Source organism: Sinocyclocheilus anshuiensis, unplaced genomic scaffold, assembly GCF_001515605.1.
Source record: "Sinocyclocheilus anshuiensis isolate Anshui unplaced genomic scaffold, SAMN03320099.WGS_v1.1 scaffold1423, whole genome shotgun sequence".
Classification (NCBI taxonomy): Eukaryota; Metazoa; Chordata; class Actinopteri; order Cypriniformes; family Cyprinidae; genus Sinocyclocheilus; species Sinocyclocheilus anshuiensis.
In genome coordinates, this window is record NW_015536552.1 from 468054 (window position 1) to 490798 (window position 22745).

Consider the following 22745-nt stretch of genomic DNA (forward strand, 5'->3'; position numbering starts at 1 on the left):
CTAAGCTGAAAACTTCCATGACTAAGAGAGTTTACTTGCCCCATCAAGCAAAGAAAACATGAGGGCTCTCTCTATCTCTCCATCTCTAGCATTTGTTGACACAGCCTTCCTGTCATGGAATCCTGAACATGATCCCAGGCAAAGTGGGCAATTCTCACTAATGTAACCTTAAAATGTTATGAAATTTAACTGAATTGGTATGTCAAACAATTATATTAGATTATATAATTTCTAAATTAATATTTTTATTATTCTTTATGTATCTAAATAAACAATATCAAAGATATATATTTTTTAATATTAAAATATTTGCTATTATTATTATTGTGTTACATTATAATGTATTTTTTTTTTATAATTATTTAAAATAATATTTAATGAATTAATAAATAATTTACCAGCAGAATTCCAAGAAAAAAAAAGTGACGAGCAAAACATATTAATCATTTAACCTTTTGTAAACATTGTCACAATGACTCAAATCCTTTCTTTCGGAGTAAGTATGCATTTTTTTTCAACAGATAATAAAACATTAAAAACTATCCTCCCCACAAATAAGCATATATTTCTGTGGTTTCACTTGGCAATGCTAAATATTAACATAGCTGTTTCAAAAACAGTACTTAAGAAATTATACTAAACCATTTCTCTATGCAAATCAAAGGAACACTTACCAGCAAACACTAACACTGTGGCTAAACAAGTGTGATTATAGATCCACCAGTTTAAGCCAGTTAATCACACACTAAACAGTAAAACACACAAAAACATGCACAGTTATCATACTTTATGATAATATCATCCACACAAAGAAACAACAAACTTTGTAGAGACACACATGGATATGAAGGTCTGAGGGTGTAATTATGCCAGGACTGAGTAAACAACTGGTAACCCACATTCATACATCTAGTACATTGAAAATATGCACCGAGTCTGAACATTTAATCTGAGTCAGGTCTACACAATTAAATCTGAAACTGATGGAAATGTACAGATTGCTCAAGTTTCAGGTGGTAAACAATGTTTTGCCAATCTTCACAATTCTGCTTAAAACTTGACGTAAATGACAGCAAGCATGCGATCTTACCTGTTGGAGCATTTCCTCAGTAGAAATGAGTTTGTGGTGGTGTTCTTCCAGGGAACTTTCAAGATCTCTAATCTTTTCTCCTTGAGCTTCAACCTGGTCAGTGAGAACACTCACCTAAAACCAACAGCCAGCAGACAATGTTCACTCAGGCTAACCTGAAACCTGGGCAGTGTTTCTCTGTCGTTTCCACCGACAGATATGCTCATGACGATTGCAACACACATGCAAACGCAAAGCCTAAACAGCAGAGGGATGTAGTCCTTCAAATGTGTACATCTGAGTTAAAAACGGCCATTCCTTAGCTCTGAGATACTTCCATGCTAACATGTGAGCCTGCTTGAGTTTCAATTGTTTTGAAAATGTCCTTTTGTTTAACACCAACTGAAGGACTGCCAACCAGCAGGACAGGTAAAAGGAGAAGAACAACACCTTGAGGGCATTAGGAGCCAATCATGTTCATCAGTGTTTTAAACAATCCACCAATCAGAGCACAAGAGGGGCAGGACTATGGAGAAGCGCAATTTTTTTGACACATGTTGCAGAGTTAGACAACCTAACTTCTTAAAGGTGAAGTGTTTTTTTAATGTTAAAATACTTTCTTTCACCCCTGTTTAATATGCAGAGACAACTACAAGTAAGCCTTTAATACTCTGTGGTGATTACAAAACAATGCTAGGTTTGTTTGAGCGGCAACTGCTAATAATTCATCTGTAATGTTTTTACTATAGTACTAAATGATTAAATTGTGCTGTGGAGAGGTTTGAGAGTATTTTTCTAAGCAATATGATTTATAATTTTTTTTTGGTGGACGATAAAATGGCTTACTGATTTAAATCCTCATTTTATAGAATTTTCTAGAGACTTAGAGATGAGTTACTTTCACCTGGGCATAATAAGCAACTACCTAGTAGACAACTTAACCACCTAGCAACACTCTAGCAACCATCTAGAATACCCTAGCAACCATCTCGAAGCCCTAGTAACCACCTAGCAATGCCCCAGAAACCATTTAGAATACCAAGTGACCACCTAGAACACCCTAGCAACCACCTAGCTATACTAACAACCATCTAGCAATGCTCTAGAAACCACTTAGCAATGCCATAGCAACCCTTTACAATATCTTAGCGACCACCTAGAAGCCCTAGAAACCACCTAGTAATGCCCTTGCAACAACCCAGACACCCTAGCAACATCATAGAAACAATCTAGAATACTCTAACCACCTAGAAGTCTTAGCAACCACCTAGCAATGTCCTAACAACCATCTAGAATATCATTGCAACATCCTAGAAGCCATCTAAAATACATTGGCAACCTAGAAGTCCTAAAAATGATCTGGCAATGCCATAGCAACCATCTAGAACAGGGTTGGGCAACTTCGGTCCTGGAGGGCCACTGCCCTGCAGAGTTTAGCTCCAACTCTAATTAAACATACCTGCCTGTAGCTTTCTAGTGATCTTGAAGAGATTGATTAGCTTGTTCATGTGTCTTTGATTAGGGTTGGAACTAAACACTGCAGGACAGTGGCCCTCCATGACCTAAATTGCCCAGCCCTGATCTAGAATATCATAGCAACTGGCTACCAATCACATAGAAGCCCAAGACACCACCTAGCAATGCCCTAGCAACCAGTCAGACACCCAAGCAACATCCTAGAAACCATCTGGAATACCCTAGAAATCACCTAGAACCACCTAGCAATGCCCAAGCAACAATCTAAAATACTCTAGTGACCGCATAAAAAGTCCTAGACACTGCCTAGCTATGCCCTAGCAACCATCTAGAATACCCTAGTGACCAACTAGATGCCCTATGTGACGAGTGAGGGCGGGGCCGAGAGCCGTGGGAACGGAGCGAGGACCCTAGAAACCACCTAGCAATGCCATAGCAACCATCTAGAATACTCTAACTACCTAGAAGCCTTAGAAACCCCCTAGCAATGCCCTAGCAACCACCTAGAAGACCTTCAATATAGAAATATTATCATCTGTGGCATTTTTTATGGCATAAAATAACTGACTGATCTATAAATCAGCTGACACATATTCTGGACATATATTTACTGTTAAATCAAAATGTCTGCTTTGGAAAAATCTCTGTTAAATGAACACAAACAAGCTTGCTAGTTTACAGTAAACACATACCGTTCTAAAGCTGATAATGGCTAAACTCTCACTGTGGTGTCCACCATTGTTCCTTGGTAAAATGTTGAGAAACCCCCTAACCTGTCCAAAGTTTGTCCCATAGCTATGTGATCTACAACCATCCCATTGTGCATTAGACAGGCAGCTGTGTCACCCTGGGCTGCAGCGCGGCAGTGTCACATGCCTCTCCGTTCACAGAGACACCACAGTCCCCCGGTTTGACCCTGTGAGGTTTTACAAGCATGTTGGCTAGCTGTCTTCTCATTGTGCTGACATTGTGACTAGTATGCTGAGTTGAAATGCCTTGGAGGCTTGAGTGAAATATCTCACCTGGAGAACCAGAGACTCTTTGTCCCCTTCTAATCTCGCCAGCCGCTCTTGATAGGTCTCATTGTTGCTTGAGCACTGGAGGTTAACCTGTGGAGACACACATGTACATGTGTTTTTACACAGAGAAGTCTTCTGGATTGTAAGTGCAATTTGATCACTTGAAGTGGCTGATTTCCTCATGAGGACCCAAAAGTGTGGGTTGTTTCAGGTTATACTCGCTTTGTGGGGACATTCAGCCCAGATAGCAAAACCTGAATCACACACACCCACACACAGGTTTCCATGTTTTATGGGGACATTCCATAGGCGTAATGGTTTTTATAATGTACAAAATGTATTTTCTATCCCTTTACCCTAACCCTAAATATACCTCTTACATAAAACATTCTGCTATTTTAGATCATTCTGTATGATTTATAAGCTGTTTTCCTCATGGGGACCAAAAAATGTCCACACAAGGTAAAAAATTACTGGTATTTCTCTCCTTGTTGGGACATTTGGTCTCCATAACGTAGGGAATACCAGGTACACACACACACACACATATAGAAACTGAAAGTCAACAGAGAGTTGTGCAAGAGGAGGAGCTAACCTGCTTGTCCACTTTTTTGAGAATAAATGGCTCGCTGCCAATGACAGAATAAACTTCAACAGAGAGAAATACGCAAGTAAGCCAAATACATTTAAGTGTTGTTTTAAAGGTGTTAAATGACATGCTGGCGCCAAAAAAATGAACTGACAGCTTTGACAATAGAAACACAATAAAGGAGCTCATTACAAATTAATGGAGTCATTTGCATAAGGTTTGAGGGTCACAATAACAATGGAAAAAGAAACAACAGCATGTTGTGCCCCAGGGTTGAGATAGATAGGCAAAGACAGACAGATAGATTTTAAATTAAAATTATCATAATTTTTCAGCAAATATTGTGTGCACAATTCAAATGGATGTATGCATGGCTAGACAGACAGAACATATACCAATTTAGCATAACACATTATGGTCACACTTTATTTTAAGGGCCAATTCTCGCTATTAACAAACCATTAACTATGTCTTTTGCCTCAATAAATTCCTAATTTGCTGCTTATTAGTAGTTAGTAATTGTTAAGTTATTGGGTAGGATTAGGGATGTAGAATATGGTCATGCAGAATATGTGCTTTAAGTACTAATAAACAGCCAATATGTTAATAATAGGCATGTTAATTAACATCTAGTTAATACTGAGAATTGGTCCCTATACTAAAGAGTTACCCAAATTATCATAAGCTGAAAAAAGATTAATGATCAAACAAACCTTCTGTCCATCTCTTCAGTCTAAATCAGCAAAAAACACGTCAGTAAATACAGCATGTCGCAGAGTGCGAGATAAAACACTGTCACTTACTTGTCAGCACTAAGCTAGCAGAGCTAGCGCTTGCCACATGGATAATCTCTGTCTTTTAAAAGCTTTTGCTGTGTCCAGGGCTGTCAATTCTCACAATAAAGCTGTCTACTCAGGGTTTGCAGGGCCGGCTGCCTGGAGGAGTTACAGGGTTAAGCTTGTCTAAAGGCAGCACTCAGTCCTCACACATGAGGCTTTCACTGCATGATAATTGCAATCCACAGCAAATTTAAACTCAACCTGAGGTTATTTATTTCTTGGGAAACAGGTAATGAGAAAAAAAGTTTGATATCAGAAGAAAAGAGTGTGATATCATTTAATGTGTTAATGTGAGGAACTCAAAAGGACTTAAAAGTAACAGTATAATTATTATTTATGAAGTGAGGGAAAGAACTACAATCCCATAAAGCATTGCTAATGATATCTTCGTATTAAAAATGATGAATAAGTATATTCATTTAACGATGTTGATCATGTATATATTTAAGTACTTAAATACATGATCAACATCGCACTGCTTCATGACAATATATTGATTGGTAGAGATTCTCTGCAGAATCACGGGTAATGTAGTTTTTCACCAGGAATTCCACTACTTGAACATGATTATTTAAAAAATAATGTGGACTGATGGCTTCAACAAATGCATATACCATCGATTAATAACCTTCACAGTAGTTCTGTCGTTAACGGTTTATAAGTTATCATTAAAATCAGTTCCCTTATGGATAAAATGAATGGGATTTTTACTTTTGGAACTGACTGTTGCCATTCAGTGGCGCTAGTGGTTCATAAAATACACTTCAGCTTTAACCTGGAAACCATAGACATCAACTGGAACATGAATTTACAACCCAAACCAACAGGAAGTGACTTTGTCTCCTTGTTTCAGAAGTCCACTACATGTCCTGATCTATAGTTAATTTAACATTTAGAGCTGAGTTCAAACAGTGAGATTCATGATGCTCTCTAGAGCACCAGTTCAATTGATTACCTCACCAGAGAGATGGGTATAAGCAAGACAACCCAGAGGCCCTGGAATTTCCCCCTTTTCATGTCCCACTGCCTGCTTGCAGAACTGTAAACGCCTGAAATTACTTCAGAAGAAACTACAGTGATCATTATTATCCCACTGTCCAAGAATGCATGACAATATTGAGAGTTCTACAGTACAACCCCTCCCTGCAATACAGTAATGCGTTCCATTCCTCTTCTAAACCACCGTTTTATACTGTTACACCTTGTGAAGTTTAATTACTGTAATTTCTTTCTTACTTTGGAATGTAATGGCTGGTTGATTTTTACATTGTGTACCTTCCTGCAACGTTACAAATACCTGCCCCATATCCGGCTTACTGCAATCCCACAATGTCTTGTAAACCACATCAACCATGGCAAGCAAGCTTTTCAAAGCCTCTTGCACTTTAAGAACAGGTGTGCACATTGATGTTCATACCCCCACCATTAAATTGAATTTTACTGCTTGATTTACTCCTCCAAATATCAAGTGTTAGTTAGTGAAAGCGTTTTTGTTTGTGTTCAAGGGAATGAGCTCAGAATCATTGAAGCTGGACAGGATAAAAAGTGCTTTTGTACTATTGCAAATCACAAGCTCCCGGCACGCATCCTTACCAGCACAATACAGCCTGATGTTTTGAACAACAACAAACAGTTCTACACAAATCTAACCACTCCATAACAGTCTGCTCATCCGAGTAACAGAAACCGCTGCTACTTTCACGTCTATCACTGCGGACTTACGTTTCATGCAACTGCCGCCATCTAGGGTTATTACAGTTAACTTAAATTAAACTATACATTAAACTGAAAAAAAAAAACTTAAACGTTTCAGCATATTTTCACTTAGTTTAACTGTAATATTAATATTGTAATGCTGTGTAATATTGTCATGGTTATGTTTGTTATGTTGCTAGGCCGATTGTTTTGTACATTTTAATGGACTATTATTTTCTTACTGGAAACTTTAAGATAAAATACAGCTAAAGATGGTAAAATAATTTACAGTTAACTTAAATTAAACTATACATTAAACTGAAAAAAAAAACTTAAACATGTTTCAGCATATTTTCACTTAGTTTAACTGTAATATTAATATTGTAATGTTGTGTAATATTGTCATGGTTATGTTTGTTATGTTGCTAGGCCGATTGTTTTGTACATTTTAATGGACTATTATTTTCTTACTGGAAACTTTAAGATAAAATACAGCTAAAGATGGTAAAATAATTTAAACTCATATCAGTATTCCATAACAAATTTTGCAATAATACTGGTTGACTGTGCATGAGAGAAAAGAAAAAAAAAACAGTGAGTAATAAAAGATGAATGGAAATATCCATAAAGTGGATAACTTACAGTAGAAAGCATACATTTCAGCCTACCTTTTTAAGCCAAGTGAAATGCTTATAAAAGTCAATTTCCTTTTCCACGCTGAAGGCCCATCTCGACCCGTTGTAATAAAGGAGCGACTGCAGCGGCTGGCTGAGATCTGAGCTCTGGGTTTCATTGACTGTTCTGCCTGTTTTACAGAGTCGCCTCCTCCTCCTTCTTCTCCTCCTTATATTGGCTGCTGAAGACAGGAGCTCTTAACATGCACAAGCAACTGCACAAACCTCATTCTAAAGCCAGACGTCTATCCGAGACCCCCTGCATCTGCTGCCGAGCCAGACACTTAGATGTTCAGTGTGTGTGTGTGTGTGTGTGTGTGTGTGTGAGCGAGAGAGAAAGAGAGAGAGAGAGAGAGAGAGAGAGAGTGTATGTGTGTGTGTCAGATGCAAAACATAAATCCACAACTTCCATTCCCTGATGTTACATGCTCCAAGACAACATTCTACTCCCTCTTTCACATGCGAAAGGCTCTATATTTGTAATCTTTTCTCTCAGCTTTTTTCTTTTCTCTGTGTGAGATAGCGGCTCTAATTAAGTTCCACTGCAAGTCTGAAACGAAACAAGCCAGTGTCTCTGTTTAAACACAGCTAAAGAGGGAGAGCGGGACATTTAAATTCACACTGCCTCAGCACTCTTCCATCTGTTTTTACTCAAGACTGCAACCCATTAGACCAAAGACCCTGTTTCCTGTGGAAGACATCCATCCATTTCTATGCATTTTTAGTTTTACAAGCAACCCTGCTGTCCAGTTGTCTCCTTCATGGACAAACACAGCTGAGGGAAAGACTGTGAAGGGACTGACAAGCACAAACTAGCCTGTTTAATGCTAGATAACAATATAACCTTGTGATCTTGTCAGGCCTGCAGGTTAACATGCCAATGTAAACTGCTGTAAACAATTATATGCTGAAATTAACTTACTTAAAGGGATTGTTTACTCAACATGAATATTCTGTCATCGTTTAAGGCATGGCCACAATATTCTTTACAAATTCACTTTTGTGTTTCACAGAAGACAATCCTACAGGTTTGGAACAACATGAAGGTGAGTAAATGGTTAACTATCCACATGTTTTCCCTCAAGTATGTGCAATAATACAAAATGCTAAAACATTCAGTATGGGCCTTGTGATGGTTACCAGGCCTGAGATTCAACCAATATGCCACACCATCCCATTACACCCTCTTAGTATTGCCTCGCTTTGAGCATTTCCTGTTTGCGTCATAGGGAGTTTTGCGTACTATGCAGAGCAGTGGGGATACAGACACCCTGGGGACTGTTGTCAAAACGGTTAAATACCTACAGATGAAGTCAACAAACGACACATTGGCTATTTTGCATAAACGTATTCCATTCTAAGTCTTCAAAAACACATTCTTCTGAGCGAGGCAGTCTGCGATTATGTCAGCTATCAAGCATTATTAAAGGTTCCACCCTGAGATCAAGTAGGGACGATGGCATCTTATTAGTGTAGCATGCAACTTATCCAGAGCTTTGAGAGTTCAGCTGCACCTGGCAAAGTCTCTGATCCTGACAGCTGTGAAGCTGGAGATACACCAGACACACGTGCACATGCATACACAAACAAGAGTAGACATTTAAATACTATCAAACAGACACGCTTTACCTACAGAAGCTCAGACAGGTCTCGGGTCAGGTCAGGAGATGAACAACCTCTCTTATCTCGTTTCTGCAGCTGCCCACAAAATCCCTTATGTGCATGTAAACATGGGCCAGATAAGTAGTGTAAGAACAAAGTGTAATGCAGCCCCTTTATCGGACTTGATCGCATTTCCTGCAATGTTTTTACCGGCTGTAATTAGGAAGCATTAGTTTTTTTGATCCCACTCAGACACAGCTCAAAGGACTACTGTGTTGTAGGAGGATCCTGTGGATTTTTAGGAGGCCCCAATAAGATGCGGTCACATTAGCGAAATTTAATGGACAAAAAATATCCATTGTCTAAAGGTAAAAGGATAGTTTACACAAAAAAGAAAATTCTGTCATCATTCATTCACCCTTCACTTGTTATACACCTATGAGTTTCTTTCTTCTGTTGAACACAAAGTCAATGGCTACCAGCAACTGTTTGGTTACCAACATTCTTCAAAATATCTTCTTTTGTGAAACTCACACTGCTTTAAAGCAAGCAGCTTTGCAGTATTAAACAGTGTAAGTGTTGCTTTTAATTAGAATTATGACTTTACTACTTTATATTACTATAAAACAGCTCTCCAGTGCTCTAATTTTTTATGACCTTGACAGACCAAATAGAACAAATAAACCGGACGGGATTTCCATGTCAAAGAAGGCACCTACCCATTACGCAATCACCACGGACCAATGGTAGTTCGAAGGTGTTTACTAGCCGAAACAAACTTTATCAAACAGACGTCGTTTTGACCTGATTTTGTTCGAAATGAAGTGACAGTAGTCAGTATATCAGGGCCTTTAATGTGAGCGCAGCTTTATGGTCAGATCCCTGCAAAAACAAGGCCCTTGATTGATCCTTGAGCTCCACCAACAGGTTGCTTATGCACTTTCTGAGATTTTCTATGTTCATTGACCAAGAAATCACCACAGGCTACTGATGAGAATCATGTGCAAGCATTTTCCATCGGGATACACAAATAACTGTCTAAATTAATCTTGACTGTTTTTGCCAATAACAAATACCAGCAAAACAAGAAAAACACTATTCTGAGAAAGCAAGTATGCATTCATTGTCAGGTTACAGATCAAGAAAATAATCTAGTTAGTATAAGCTGTCAGCAGAGCTGTCAGCCGCAGACTTACCCTAGAGGAGATGAAGCCGAGCTAAAGGTGACCAGATCGTTTTAAATGCAGAGCAAAGAGAAAGGAGAGAATGACTGCGTGGAGAGAGGGATATGAAGGGAAGAGAGGGAGAGAGGCAGGAAGCACAGCCTCACATGTCTCAGAGGGGATCTGAACTCTTTTAAAAACATCCAAGCAACATACAAGCACACGCACGCATGCAAATGCTGGGCCAGAAACTGCCTCTGGGACACATGAGAAATGACCCTGTATTAGGCAAGAGTCTGTACTTAAAGGTATAGTTCACTCAAAACTGAAAATGATCATAATTGTTATTATTCACTCATGTTGTTTCAACCCTGTAAGCTGTTTTTTTTTTAAGATTCTTCAAGCAGCTCTTTTTTTTAATACAGTGACAGATCCGATTAAAAAAAGCACCATAAAAACAGTTCTTAAGACTTGTGCTCACCACATTTGGGTCAGTGAAATCATTCTTTTGAGTCAATTCTTTTTAATGAATTGATCGACTAGGTTCAAAGTTCTAACCTTGAGTTGAACAGTGAACAGCTGACTAGAGGGGAAGATTTTCAGTGAATAGTGATTTTAATTTTAATGATTTCAATTTGTTCGTCACACAAAGAGATTAAATGACTGAAGAGGACTAAGAATATAGTGCACAAGTCATATGCACACAGTGTTCTTATTGTGTTAACTAGTAAAAATATTTTTTGAAGATGTATATGTTCATTTGTAAATTCATTTGTGTAACTAAAAGTAAAATGAAAACTGAAAACATACAAATAAAAGCCAATTTAAAATATTGTATATGGACCACCTTTGTGAAAGCTTTATTGTGGTTTTTTTCGTCCTTTGTTTATATCTTTGTCATTTTTTATTCTACTTTTGTGTTCCTCTGAAGTAATAAAGTCCAGGTTTGGAACAAAAACGAGAGTGAGAAATCAATGCAGGAATTTTCATTGATGGATGAACTGTTCCTTTAAGAAAAAGCTGCTTATTGAATAGTCTTAACACTTGCAGGGTCTTTTTGCTGCTTATAATCCTGACACCACATTTACATTTAAAAAAGTTTTGTTTCCAAAACATGACAAACACAATATATAAAAATTTTCATTTATCATCTGAGAAACATGTTAACATTTGTATCACTGCACGGTGTGTAAATATTTATATAAAGAAAACACTATCCAAATGCTGACTGAAAACTTTAAGATGGCACCAGGCTAAACAGAGAAGCTCAGGAAACATTAAACATCAAACTCCAAATATAATGATTGCTCATGAGTTAGTTATGGGTGAATGAGCTGACCTGAGTTGGAAAGAGGACACTTGTTAAGTGAATTAACTCTGGCTAAGGCTTATATCAGCCAATATAAAAACTGACCATTGTGCCTGAATAACTGTGATACTATTCCAACATAAAATTCACAAACATTTTATAGGCTTTCACTTTCAAGTGCCTCACCGATCCTTTCTCCAGCCACTCAATGAGGGTCTGTGCGGTGGTGCAGGGCAGCTGGGAGCGCAGGGAGTTGCGGTCCTTGTCCCCGGACTGCAGCTCCAGTGCCAATCTCAGCTCCTCAGCCAGCTTGAGAACCGGCAGGGGCCCGACGCTCACAGGAGAGCCCAGATCATACAGCCCGTTACTGAACCCCACTGCAGCCTTGGAACCTGCGGACAGAAATATGAAATGGACTAAATAAAATATAGAAGAGGTTAGATCTTTGGCTTAGTGGTCATACGCTCATATGGGTGACACAGGTTCGAATCTAGCACATTTTAAAAATCCATTCCTTTTTTTTCTTGTCATGTTTTTTATTGTATCATAGTAGCAAAAAGCATGAGAAAAGATACAATCTATGGTACAGCTAGGGCAAAAAGTGACTTGAGTGGAAAAACAAATAGTAAGAGAGCAGGGGAGATGCACCATCACGCCATGTCATACATCATCACATCATATTAACCATCATCACCCACACCACTGCAGCCACGTGTCGCCTCCATCATCTAGCACGACAGTTCCAACCATCCCCATCTGGATACTATGGAATGAGACGAAACTAATTTACAGGAACATCTGGAATCCATCAGGATTCTATAACACTTTAAAAGTGTATGATGACATTGTTCCATTATTTAATGCCAGAATAAACAATCAGAACAAAGAGGCTCACAGTTGACAATGGAGAAGGGCCGTGGTGTCAATTTTTAGCTCATTACACAATATTCCATTAGTTTACATGTCCCGTTAATGTAAGATTTGTATTGTTTCTATATGTCATTACAAAGAAGATAAGTGGGTGGACTAAAGTGGTGCTAAGAGTAATGAGAACAATGCAAATAAATGCTTCTTGTATGCATGCAAAGAATGTGAGACAAATGTACATAACTGTTTATACAAATGAATAATTTGTGCATTCAGGTGCAAGTGTTTTGCTTGGCTGAAGGCATGAAATGACCTTATTGGTTGCATTAATGGAGGGGTGGGGGTGTTGTGCTAGTTACTGAAACAAGCAGTGCATGGAGGGATGCCCTAACAATGCAATTTCAGCTGTAAAACAAAACAAAATAAAATAAAATAAAGATATTTGAAATTATTTGAAAAAAAAAAACAAAAAAAACAATAAAGAGACAGAGTGGTATATTTATTCTCGCTCAAGCTATTCAATATCCCTTAGGTTTTGATCATCAAAAATCACCTAAAATAACAAAACAAAACAAAAACTACTGGAAACCGGAAAGTATGTTAATCACATATAAGGCTAGAATGCTAGTTGTTGGATCATCTTTTTCGTAATCGAGATGTTCCAACTGTCACCAGCAGGTGGAGGCATTTCAAGAACTTTGAGCAACTCTTATAACAACTCTTCTTCATTGTCATGAGTCAGTTAACAGAGCAGAATCAAAGAGACACAACATGCCTGTGGTCATCTCTCATCACACTCTCCTATCTTAAAACACACAAACAGACACTCATTTAAAGTCTAGATCCAGGATTAGCCGCATGGTGTGACATCTGATTACTAAACATTAATGGTTTCAGATGATTTAAATTAATAAGCAATTGATTTATAAGCCTGTGCTATTTGAAGTCCTGAATGTGTAATATTTGGCACATGTAGCCTATTCAGGGAAATTATAACTCATGACTTGCAGGACTACACAGCTAATAGACCATGTGTGGTATGCAAAATGTTATAACATGGTACAAATAAGTTTATATTATGATAACATATCTCATTATATTTTAACTGTAAATGCAATAAATTGGTTTATGTATTAAATAAACACATAGTATTTCTTATCAAGTACCAGCTCAGTGAAAAAAAAAAAAAAATCCAACATGGAGAATACGAAAAGAATCAATAAAAATAGTTTAGTGTAATTAAAAAGAGATTATTTTACACAATAAACATTTATTTTCTAATATTCAATATGTCAATATACTAATGTTCAGAAGTTTTTATATATGTTTTAGGATTTTTTAAAACGTTTTTGAAAGAAGTCTCTTATGCTCAACAAGGCTGCATTTATTAGATAAAAAATACATTAAAAGCACTATGAAATATTATTACAATTTAAAATAACTGTTTTCTATTTGAATATATTTTTTTATTTATTCCTGTGATGATAACGCGGACTTTTCAGCATCATTACTCTTGATCCTTCAGAAATCATTCTAATATGCTGATTTGCTGCTCAAGAAACATTTATTATTATTATTAATGTTGACTTTTTTTTTTCTCCAGGATTCTTTGATGAATTCAACATTCAAAAGAATAACATCTATTTGAAATTAAAATTTAAATTGAATTTTGTAACATTATAAATGTCCTTACTGTCAGTTTTGATGATCACTTTAACATACCCTTGCTTCATAAAATAAATAATTTCTTTCTTTCAATAAATAAGTAATCTTACTGACTAAATTAGAAATATGAGCCCTTGTTTTTTTAGATCACTTTTTATTTTGCGCTTTTTATCCCACATTAAAAGTAAGCAAGCCAACATTGTTTTGCCTAAAAGTTAATGGTAGTGTGACCTTAGGTTATGTAACTGAATAAATAGTGTTTATCACAGATTTTGTCACAGTGAATGTCTCCCTACAGACTGGCTGAGTCCACTGTACCTCTCACTGTCTCGCTCAGACAGCAAACCGCATGCTTCACTCCATCCCCCAGCCTTCATTTGTTGACTGCCCACATTAAACATTTATCCTCTATTAGTTAAATCATCTTGGTAATCGCTGAGCTTGCTTGAGGGGCTACACAGCCCCCACATTCTCTCCTTACCCAGTCCTGTTAAGAGTTTCCCCTCCAAAACTGGCTGCTTTGTTATAAAATGTTGTGCTGAAACAGTAGTGCACTCATTATGTAGCTTGATTAATAGCTTAATGTGTTTTAACATTTATCTACTGTACAGTACATACTACAGGGCTGCCAATAAATAAATACAATTCAAATTTAAAGAAAATGAATTACATGATATGCATTATATAGCATCATATGAATATTTCTGAGACAAGCCCCCAAATTAAGATAACTTACTTAAGACACTACAAACGCATCATTGAACAGATGCTTTACAAAAAGTCCATATATTGTTTTATATACAGTACTTACATATAAATGGAATTGTATATTATATATAAAATAGAAATAATTATATAAATATATTTATTAAAAACATCATTAATAAATATCTAAATACATTACTAAATGTAAAAAAGAAAATAAAAAAGAAGCTGAACTCATTTAAACTCCTTTAGATAAAAATCAATACTAGTTAGTATTGAAATATAATATAATATTAAATACTGAAAAACAAATTTTATATATATATAAAAATTATTATTGTATATTATTTTTAAAGACAATTATATAATTCTAAAAAATATTAATATATTAACTAATTCAAACTATGCAAAGCTTTTTATGCAGCTTTACCTTTGTTCGGCAAGTGCTTTTCTTTCAAAATATCCAACACCATGTAATCCTTTCAAAAAGCTTCACACATGCAGCGTTGAGGGAATCCAATTAGTGTGTATAGATCAAGAGATATATTGAAAAAACATTGTATAGGAGCAGAGCCTTATCTGATCGCTTCCTGAAAAGCAGCCAATCAGAAACAGACTGCAAAATTACCTTTACCTGACCCATTTTTCTGAGAAAATACAATTGCTATTTTGAAATATCCTGTTTGTTATTCAGTAAAGAAGCAATGGACATAATTGTGGACCAGATCATTGCTATTTGGAAGAATGTGATCCATGCACAAGTTCATCAGGAGGATTTCAAATCAGCTTGAAGCTAAATTAAAGTCTTACCAGCAATAATATCATCCATTTGTTCCAAGGCTGCTTCTAACATGTGACTTGCATCTGAGGCCATGGCGCCAGCCATCTACTACATCTGCTGGTTTGCTTCTCAGTGACCTGTAAAAATGTGTCATGTAATTATGCAACATAATGAATAAAAGTCACAATTACAGTTGCTGGGAAAGTGCATTTCGAAATTGAGGGTGGAATAAAAAAATTCCTATGAACCAATCCTATGAATCTCATCTGACGGCAAGTAGCAGCTTGGTGTGTTTAAGACTGTTGCCTTCCTGTACTGTAATGTAACTTGACATTACATAAATTCCCTTGAGAAAATGTAATTTACAACAACATCTAAATACAAATAATATTGTCCACAATGAGAAGGCTATATTTAGAAAATGCAACTAGAAAATGTTGTACGTGTTTGATTGCAAGCTCTCTGGAGCTACAGGATAAAATGGTCTCCATATTAAGAGCTAGTGTTTTCCCAAGCGTTAACCCCTGACTCTCTGCTTTGACGTGTCCCTAGGCAGGTTGACTTTCTCCCTGCGGAACCTCAGTGATGGAGAGAAATTTGAGAATAATTAAGCCTGTCAGGGTCAAGTTTCACCCTATTGTCATGCCTTGCGGCATGTGTAATACGCACATTCATACATATATTTAGGCTCACACACATAAGCAAACACAAACACAAAGAGGCGGCTCTAAATTATGAAAGCCCGTTTCCACCCTACAGTTCAATTGCACTCACATTTACCATTTTTTGGCTAATTTTTGCAAGTGAAATACAGTCATTTCAATAGGAATCCACATAATTGGGAATTTCATGTGAGGGCAAAGGATTCCAAGTTCATCACACAGATTTGCAGCATCTTTTGCACAATGCAAAAAATGAGTGTAATTTTAACTGTAAAATATTGTAAAAACACTACGGACTGTTAATAGGTTAACTGTAAGTTCCCGTACTACATACAGGGAAAAACTGATATAACCGGACATTTCATGTAATTTTTACAGTAAAATACTGTTAAATGTACAGTTTTTAGAAGTAAAAAAGGCAGATAAAATTATAATTTACAATGAAAAACTGTAAACTGATATTCCCAGAATTCCCTGTGTGACACTTCACATTTGAATATTTTGTTTAATAATTGTGTTTCTTAATAGTTTTTGTTATCAGTTATGCACATTTGGGTTTTATGTTGGGTTTTATCTTCTGTTGTTTAATGAATTTTTATTCTCCTCTTCACTTATTATAAGGTGCTGCAGTGTGTAGGGCACAGAAAGGGCTTCACGTCCAATGATATGCAGGTTTGTTCATTTCTGTGCTAATAAATATACAACCCCTCAATGTCCTGAGATTAATGAGAAATAACAACCATTTTTAGATGCCTCACCCACTACAGAAGACCAGGCACTCTTATCTGACCCACAAACTCAGCAATTTCAGGCAATTAAATCAGCCTGACAAAGATAATGTTAACCACAGCAGTTCTCCTGTGCCATCGGTGTTCCCATGCATTACATCTTCTGTGGTTTAGCTTTTTATTTCACCACTGTGGATAATTTCCATTCATACACTACACCTGTGTATGTTTTTCTCCATGGTGTGTTTCACCTGGGCTCAACGCCAGTCAACTACGGTTAAAGAACATTTATATAGGAACAGTACGTGAAGCAAATAACAGATTTAATTCCAAGACTTCATTAAGCAAATCAAGTAGAACTTGCAAGGAATTTTGCTGGCTGTCACAAAAGACCATATAAAATGAAATACACTAAAGTTAAACTCATTCAAATTCTTTTGACACTTAAATCAGAATCAGTACTAGTTAGTATAGTTAAGACAGATTAAGCCAGATTTAAATATATAATACAATTATTAAAAATTAATATATAATAATATAATATATATATAAACATACAATTAACTTATATATATATATAACTTATTATTAATATAATTAATATACATATATATATATTATACACACTAAAATAAATTATATAATATTATATATAAGTTTTAGTATTATATTAAGCATTACAATAAAATATGAATATATTATATATAAGAATTATATTTAAAAACGATATTCTTAGATTATAATACAGAATATATTATTAATAATAAATCATATTATAATTATTAACAATATATTAATAATATAAACAAACAACAATTATACTGTACACACACACCCACACATATATTATTCCATCTACACTATTAATTAATTAATTTATTATTTATTAGCAACAAGGAAATATGTGTAGAACCTGTAATTGGAATTTCTGTCCATCCAAGTAGTGATTATTTTACAGAAATAACAAATGAAATGCTAATGAATCTACGTAACTTACTGTGTTCCTCTAACAAATCTTTCAAATGTTTGATTAACTGAAAAGCAATACAAGTTCTGGAATGTTTCTCACCAGTAAGTCGGTGTTGCTTCTATCAGTGTTGACACATTCCAACACAAGCCACTCCCCTCAGTGTTCTTGATATACGCCACCCAGAGTCAAGAGTTATCAGGTGACTGAACGCCGAGGCTATCTCAATAATGATTGGTGACGTCACATCACACAAGTCACATGTCGGACACTCTTCAAGTCCCTGGTTGCTTACAACCTCTGTATTTACAAAACCTTGATAAGCCAACAAAAAACAGAGAAACTTGTAATCGACGGTACCTTGCTTGAGTTACATAAAATGGTTCTTTCCACCCAAACCTAACAACTGCAGTCTGAATATTTCCGTTCACACTATTTCTCACAGAGATTGCAAGGCCATCCAAACCACAGGTTATTCATGAGGAGGCTTTGATAGGGGAAACACTGATTTTTAATGAAGGTATTGAGCCTGATCCCATTCAACTGCAGTATCCCTCACTCTACTAATATTAATAGCAATAGACTTACATTGAACGAGGGACAAGAGTCATCTAGAGACCAGAATATCATACAGACTTGCCGGTGGGCTATTTTGACTTGGGTCAGTAAGCAACCACCCAGAATACCATAGTAATCTGCCTTATGGCGGTGATGTTTTCATGGCTCTTGCAAGCACAACTCACATTCACAAAAAAAACATATATACTACATAATGGCTAGACACATTTTAAGGAGGAAATATACTTATTTGTTATGAAAACAATGACACAATGAAAAAAAAACTCCTCAAGTAAGCGTTTTTTTCCCCCATGAAAAACATTAATTAATTAATTTATTTTTATATTTGTTTCAAGATGAAATATGACCTTTGTTTTCAAGGGATTCACCAAGTGAGATTCTCAGGTCTAGAGTTGTTGTTTGCTTTACTTTGACATGTGACAGGTTTCGACAATATTCAAGTATTTGCTCTAGATATCACTTACAAGCAGACACTTCAACAATCTATAGACCTTTTGGATCCAAAATCCTCTGATATATTGTGAAACCAAACAAGCACACTAATTCTCTTATTGTGTTTTAACAAGCTACTGCTATTCATCATGGGATTCAAAAACTGTCAAGAGACTGTGGGCCCCAGGTCTGGTGCCAAAAAGCAAACTGTGGTGTTAGAATAACCGTTCTACTTAATTTACTCCAGGATGTTTAGATTAGCAAACAGAAGTTACTGTGGAAAGTCCCTGTATTTTGGAGCTACGCTGCAGTTAATGATGAACAGGCTCATCCAAGGTTATCCCTTACTAAAATGCAGGAAAATTGTGATGAACATGTTTGGGGTGGTGGATGCATTAATGAGTAATCATTAGTAAACCTGAATAGCAAATCAGACATCAAAATTCTATCTAGGCTTTCGCTTATTTAACTCTAAATTTGCTGTATTGTGCATAACAGCTTTTAAATACAAATTTATATAAATAACTATATTTGAGGAAAGGCTTATTTTCTTACTTTGATAACAGTTATCTTACTGTAAAAACAGTTCCTATTAAATGTTAAAATATTATTGTCGTTCAAAAGTTTGGGGGCAGTAATATTTTGTTTATTATTACAATATTTTAGAAATTAATACTTTTATTCAGCAAGGATGAATTAAATTGATCAAAAGTGACAGTAAATATACATTTACAATGTTACAAATCAGCATATTTGAATGATTTCTGAAGGATCATGTGACACTGAACATTGGAGTAATGACTGCTGATAATTCAGATTTGCCATCGCAGGAAACATAAATATACAATTGTAATAATATTGCACAATATTACTGTTTTACTGTATTTTTGATCAAACAAAAGCAGCCTTGGTGAGCAGAAGAGACTTCTTTCCAAACATTACAAAATCCTACAGACCCCAAACTTTTGAACAGTAGTGTATATAAAATGTATATTAAATAGATGATAGATAGATAGATAGATAGATAGACAGACAGACAGATAGATAGATAGCCATTCCTTAGAAGTATTTTCCATGTTGTTTAAAAATTCTCACTATGTACAGTAAAAGCAAAAGCAACACATAGGTGTCAGACCAATAAACCCAGCACGTCAACACAGCTTAAAATGAGAACATCAAAGGCAGCAGTCCTCAAACAGCTTAACCGTCCCTACTCAGCACTCTGCATTAAACCATCCCGACTCGTGTGTGTGTTCAGCTGACGGGCTGACATGTCGCGTGGCCACCGCGCATCCCTTGGTTAAACACAATATAATGGCGGATAGGTGACCTGTAGTGCAGTTCAAATGCAGTGGCTGACACAAGGCCTCATTGTTGTGGGATCTGTATGCTCTGTGTGAGGGAAGACAATGAGACGACTGTTTATGCCATGGTACAAGCAGGTTTAGGCTCTGCCGCAAGCTCTACCTTCTTGATACAGGTTACTTTGCATACATGTTAAGTCATCCACAACAAACCCAGTTCAAATAACAAGGAGATAGAGTTGCAGCACCGTATGACTACACTGAAAAAAAAATTGGGGTAGATTTCCCTTGATACAATTTTCATTCAGAAACTGTTAGAAAATGTTACAATTAATTACATAGATATGGAGGACTAAACTGCAAACTGCAAAAACTATAAATAAATAAATAACATCAAAACAATTCATTTTTCATTCAATTTAGTCCTGAATTAATTTTTGCATTACTTTCCCACCATTTATTTATTATCTTTTTTACTTATTTTAACAGCATTTTTATTTTCATTTTTTATTTTATTTTAGATTTCTTTATGTGCTCATTTAGTTTTTTGTTTATTTATTCCAACTTTTATTTATTTCCATTTTATTCAAAATAAAGCATGGCTATGACCGCTTTATTTATTTTTGTATTTATTCTTACATTTCTGTCTCTTGAATGATAATTAGGTGGGTTGGTCTTGTTTACCATTGGTTTATCATAGATTGGTTTATCATAGGTTGAAGTGTGTGCTCCGATCAGCAACAAAATCTGACATGAACTGCCCCATAAATGTTTCTTATGCTCAAACATAGTTTTTATATATATGATAATTATATATATATGGAGAGAGAGCGAGAGAGAGAGAGAGAAGCTTTGGGCCTCCTTGCAAAGAAACAGCAAGTAACAATAAATTACAAACAACATTTTTAAGTATAAAAAGACCGAAATAGTATTTTCTTGTAAAGTACTCCAATAATCTTCTAAAATATTTTTTTTTACAGTGTACACTACAGGCGGAGTAGCGTGATCATCAAGCGGAAAACTGAGAGGAAGCTTTGTCGCATTAATAAAGAAGTTTCCACATAACACTTCCACACATATTAACATCAGAATGTCCAAGAGATCAAAACAGCTCTGATATTACACGCATGGACCGCCATTCTCAGAATGATTCATGACTCAGTGTAGGCGGTTGTAAGTTCGATTCGGGCTCAACCCCTGCCCGGCCCCAAGCTCTACTCACCGGAGCGGATGCGTTGTGGCAGCTGGCTCGAATGCTGCACTCCTCCGCAGTAACAAGAGAAATGTCAGTCCTAAGCAGGTGCATTCGACTGTGGTACCGAGGCCCGTGAAAATGTCAGTGAGCCGCTCGGCACAGGAAAGCTCTGCTCATGGGGCAAAACATCACAGTTCTATCCTACAGGTCCCTGACATCAATACCGTCCAATGCATATTGCATGGGATCTCCATCGCTCTCTATCTCAGTCCGCAGAATGGGGTTCACACAAAGTCAGATGTCAACTGCAGATGTTTAAGAACTGGAACGTCATGGAAATCATTTGGTTCCAGTGTTTTGTACAAAATGTAACTGGGAATCGTATATAAATACCTAAACCAAGAGGATGGACACATCAAAATCTAAGAGTGACAAGAGAATTCATATAAATAGCTCAAAGAGTGACAGCTGAAATGAGTGATGGGCACTTTTAGATGCTTATTAAATGGTATTTAACTTTACAAGCCTCCAAAGAGCCTCAGAATACAAAATCACACTGAGGATTGCAAAGCATTAGGTGGCATATTTGATGAAATTAAAACTCTGGCATTATTTACTCACCCTCACATCGTTCCAAACCTTACTTTCTTAATTCTGTAGAACACAAAAAAAGATATTCTGAGAAATATCTCAGTGTATTATTATCCATACAATGAAAGTCATTGGGGTCTAACTATCTCTTTTACTAACAAAACAACTAACAAAAAATATATTCTAAGAACGTTTTGCTAGTTTTTTTAGAACATTATTAAAGACCAGATAACTTTGAACGAACATTGTATTAACATTACTAGAACAAAGTTTGTTCATAACTTCTGAGAACGTTCTGAGAATTAACTGTGTTGATCTCAGTGAGAAAATAACTACAATTTTCAAATTATCATTCTGGGAACCATGTTTTGACGCTGGGATGCTGGTTTAAGCTGGTCTTTTGCTGGTTTATGCTGGTCCTTTGCTGGTTTAAACTGGTCCTTTGCTGGTGTAAGATGGTCCTTTGCTGGTTTATGCTGGTCCTTTGCTGGTTTAAACTGGTCCTTTGCTGGTGTAAGATGGTCCTTTGCTGGTTTATGCTGGTCCTTTGCTGGTTTAAACTGGTCCTTTGCTGGTGTAAGATGGTCCTTTGCTGGTTTATGCTGGTCCTTTTGCTGGTTTATGCTGGTCCTTTGCCAGCACATGACCAGCATAAACCAGCAAAAGGACCAGCATAAACCAGCAAAGGACCAGCTTAAACCAGCATCCCAGCGTCAAAACATACCTAACCAGCATATGCTGTTTTTTTCAACAGGGAATGAAACGGTTGTGGTAAAACTGGTCAATCAGGACATGTATGTGCACCTCTATGGAAATAAGCTCACTGTAATCACA

The 22745-nt window shown here is 36.4% G+C and overlaps 1 protein-coding gene across 1 annotated transcript in view; it reads right to left on the minus strand.

Moving 5' to 3' along the window:
• The window catches only part of LOC107701079 (liprin-beta-2-like), a 46453-nt gene that overhangs the window by 22227 nt on the left and 1481 nt on the right, over positions 1-22745 (minus strand). The window contains exons 2-5 of the mRNA XM_016503015.1: positions 15483-15590; positions 11622-11827; positions 3568-3654; positions 1091-1204 (exon numbers count right to left, since the gene is read on the minus strand). Coding sequence (XP_016358501.1) covers positions 1091-1204; positions 3568-3654; positions 11622-11827; positions 15483-15558 — 483 coding nt within the window. The 5' untranslated portion in view covers positions 15559-15590. The remainder of the gene's footprint in view (positions 1-1090; positions 1205-3567; positions 3655-11621; positions 11828-15482; positions 15591-22745) is intronic.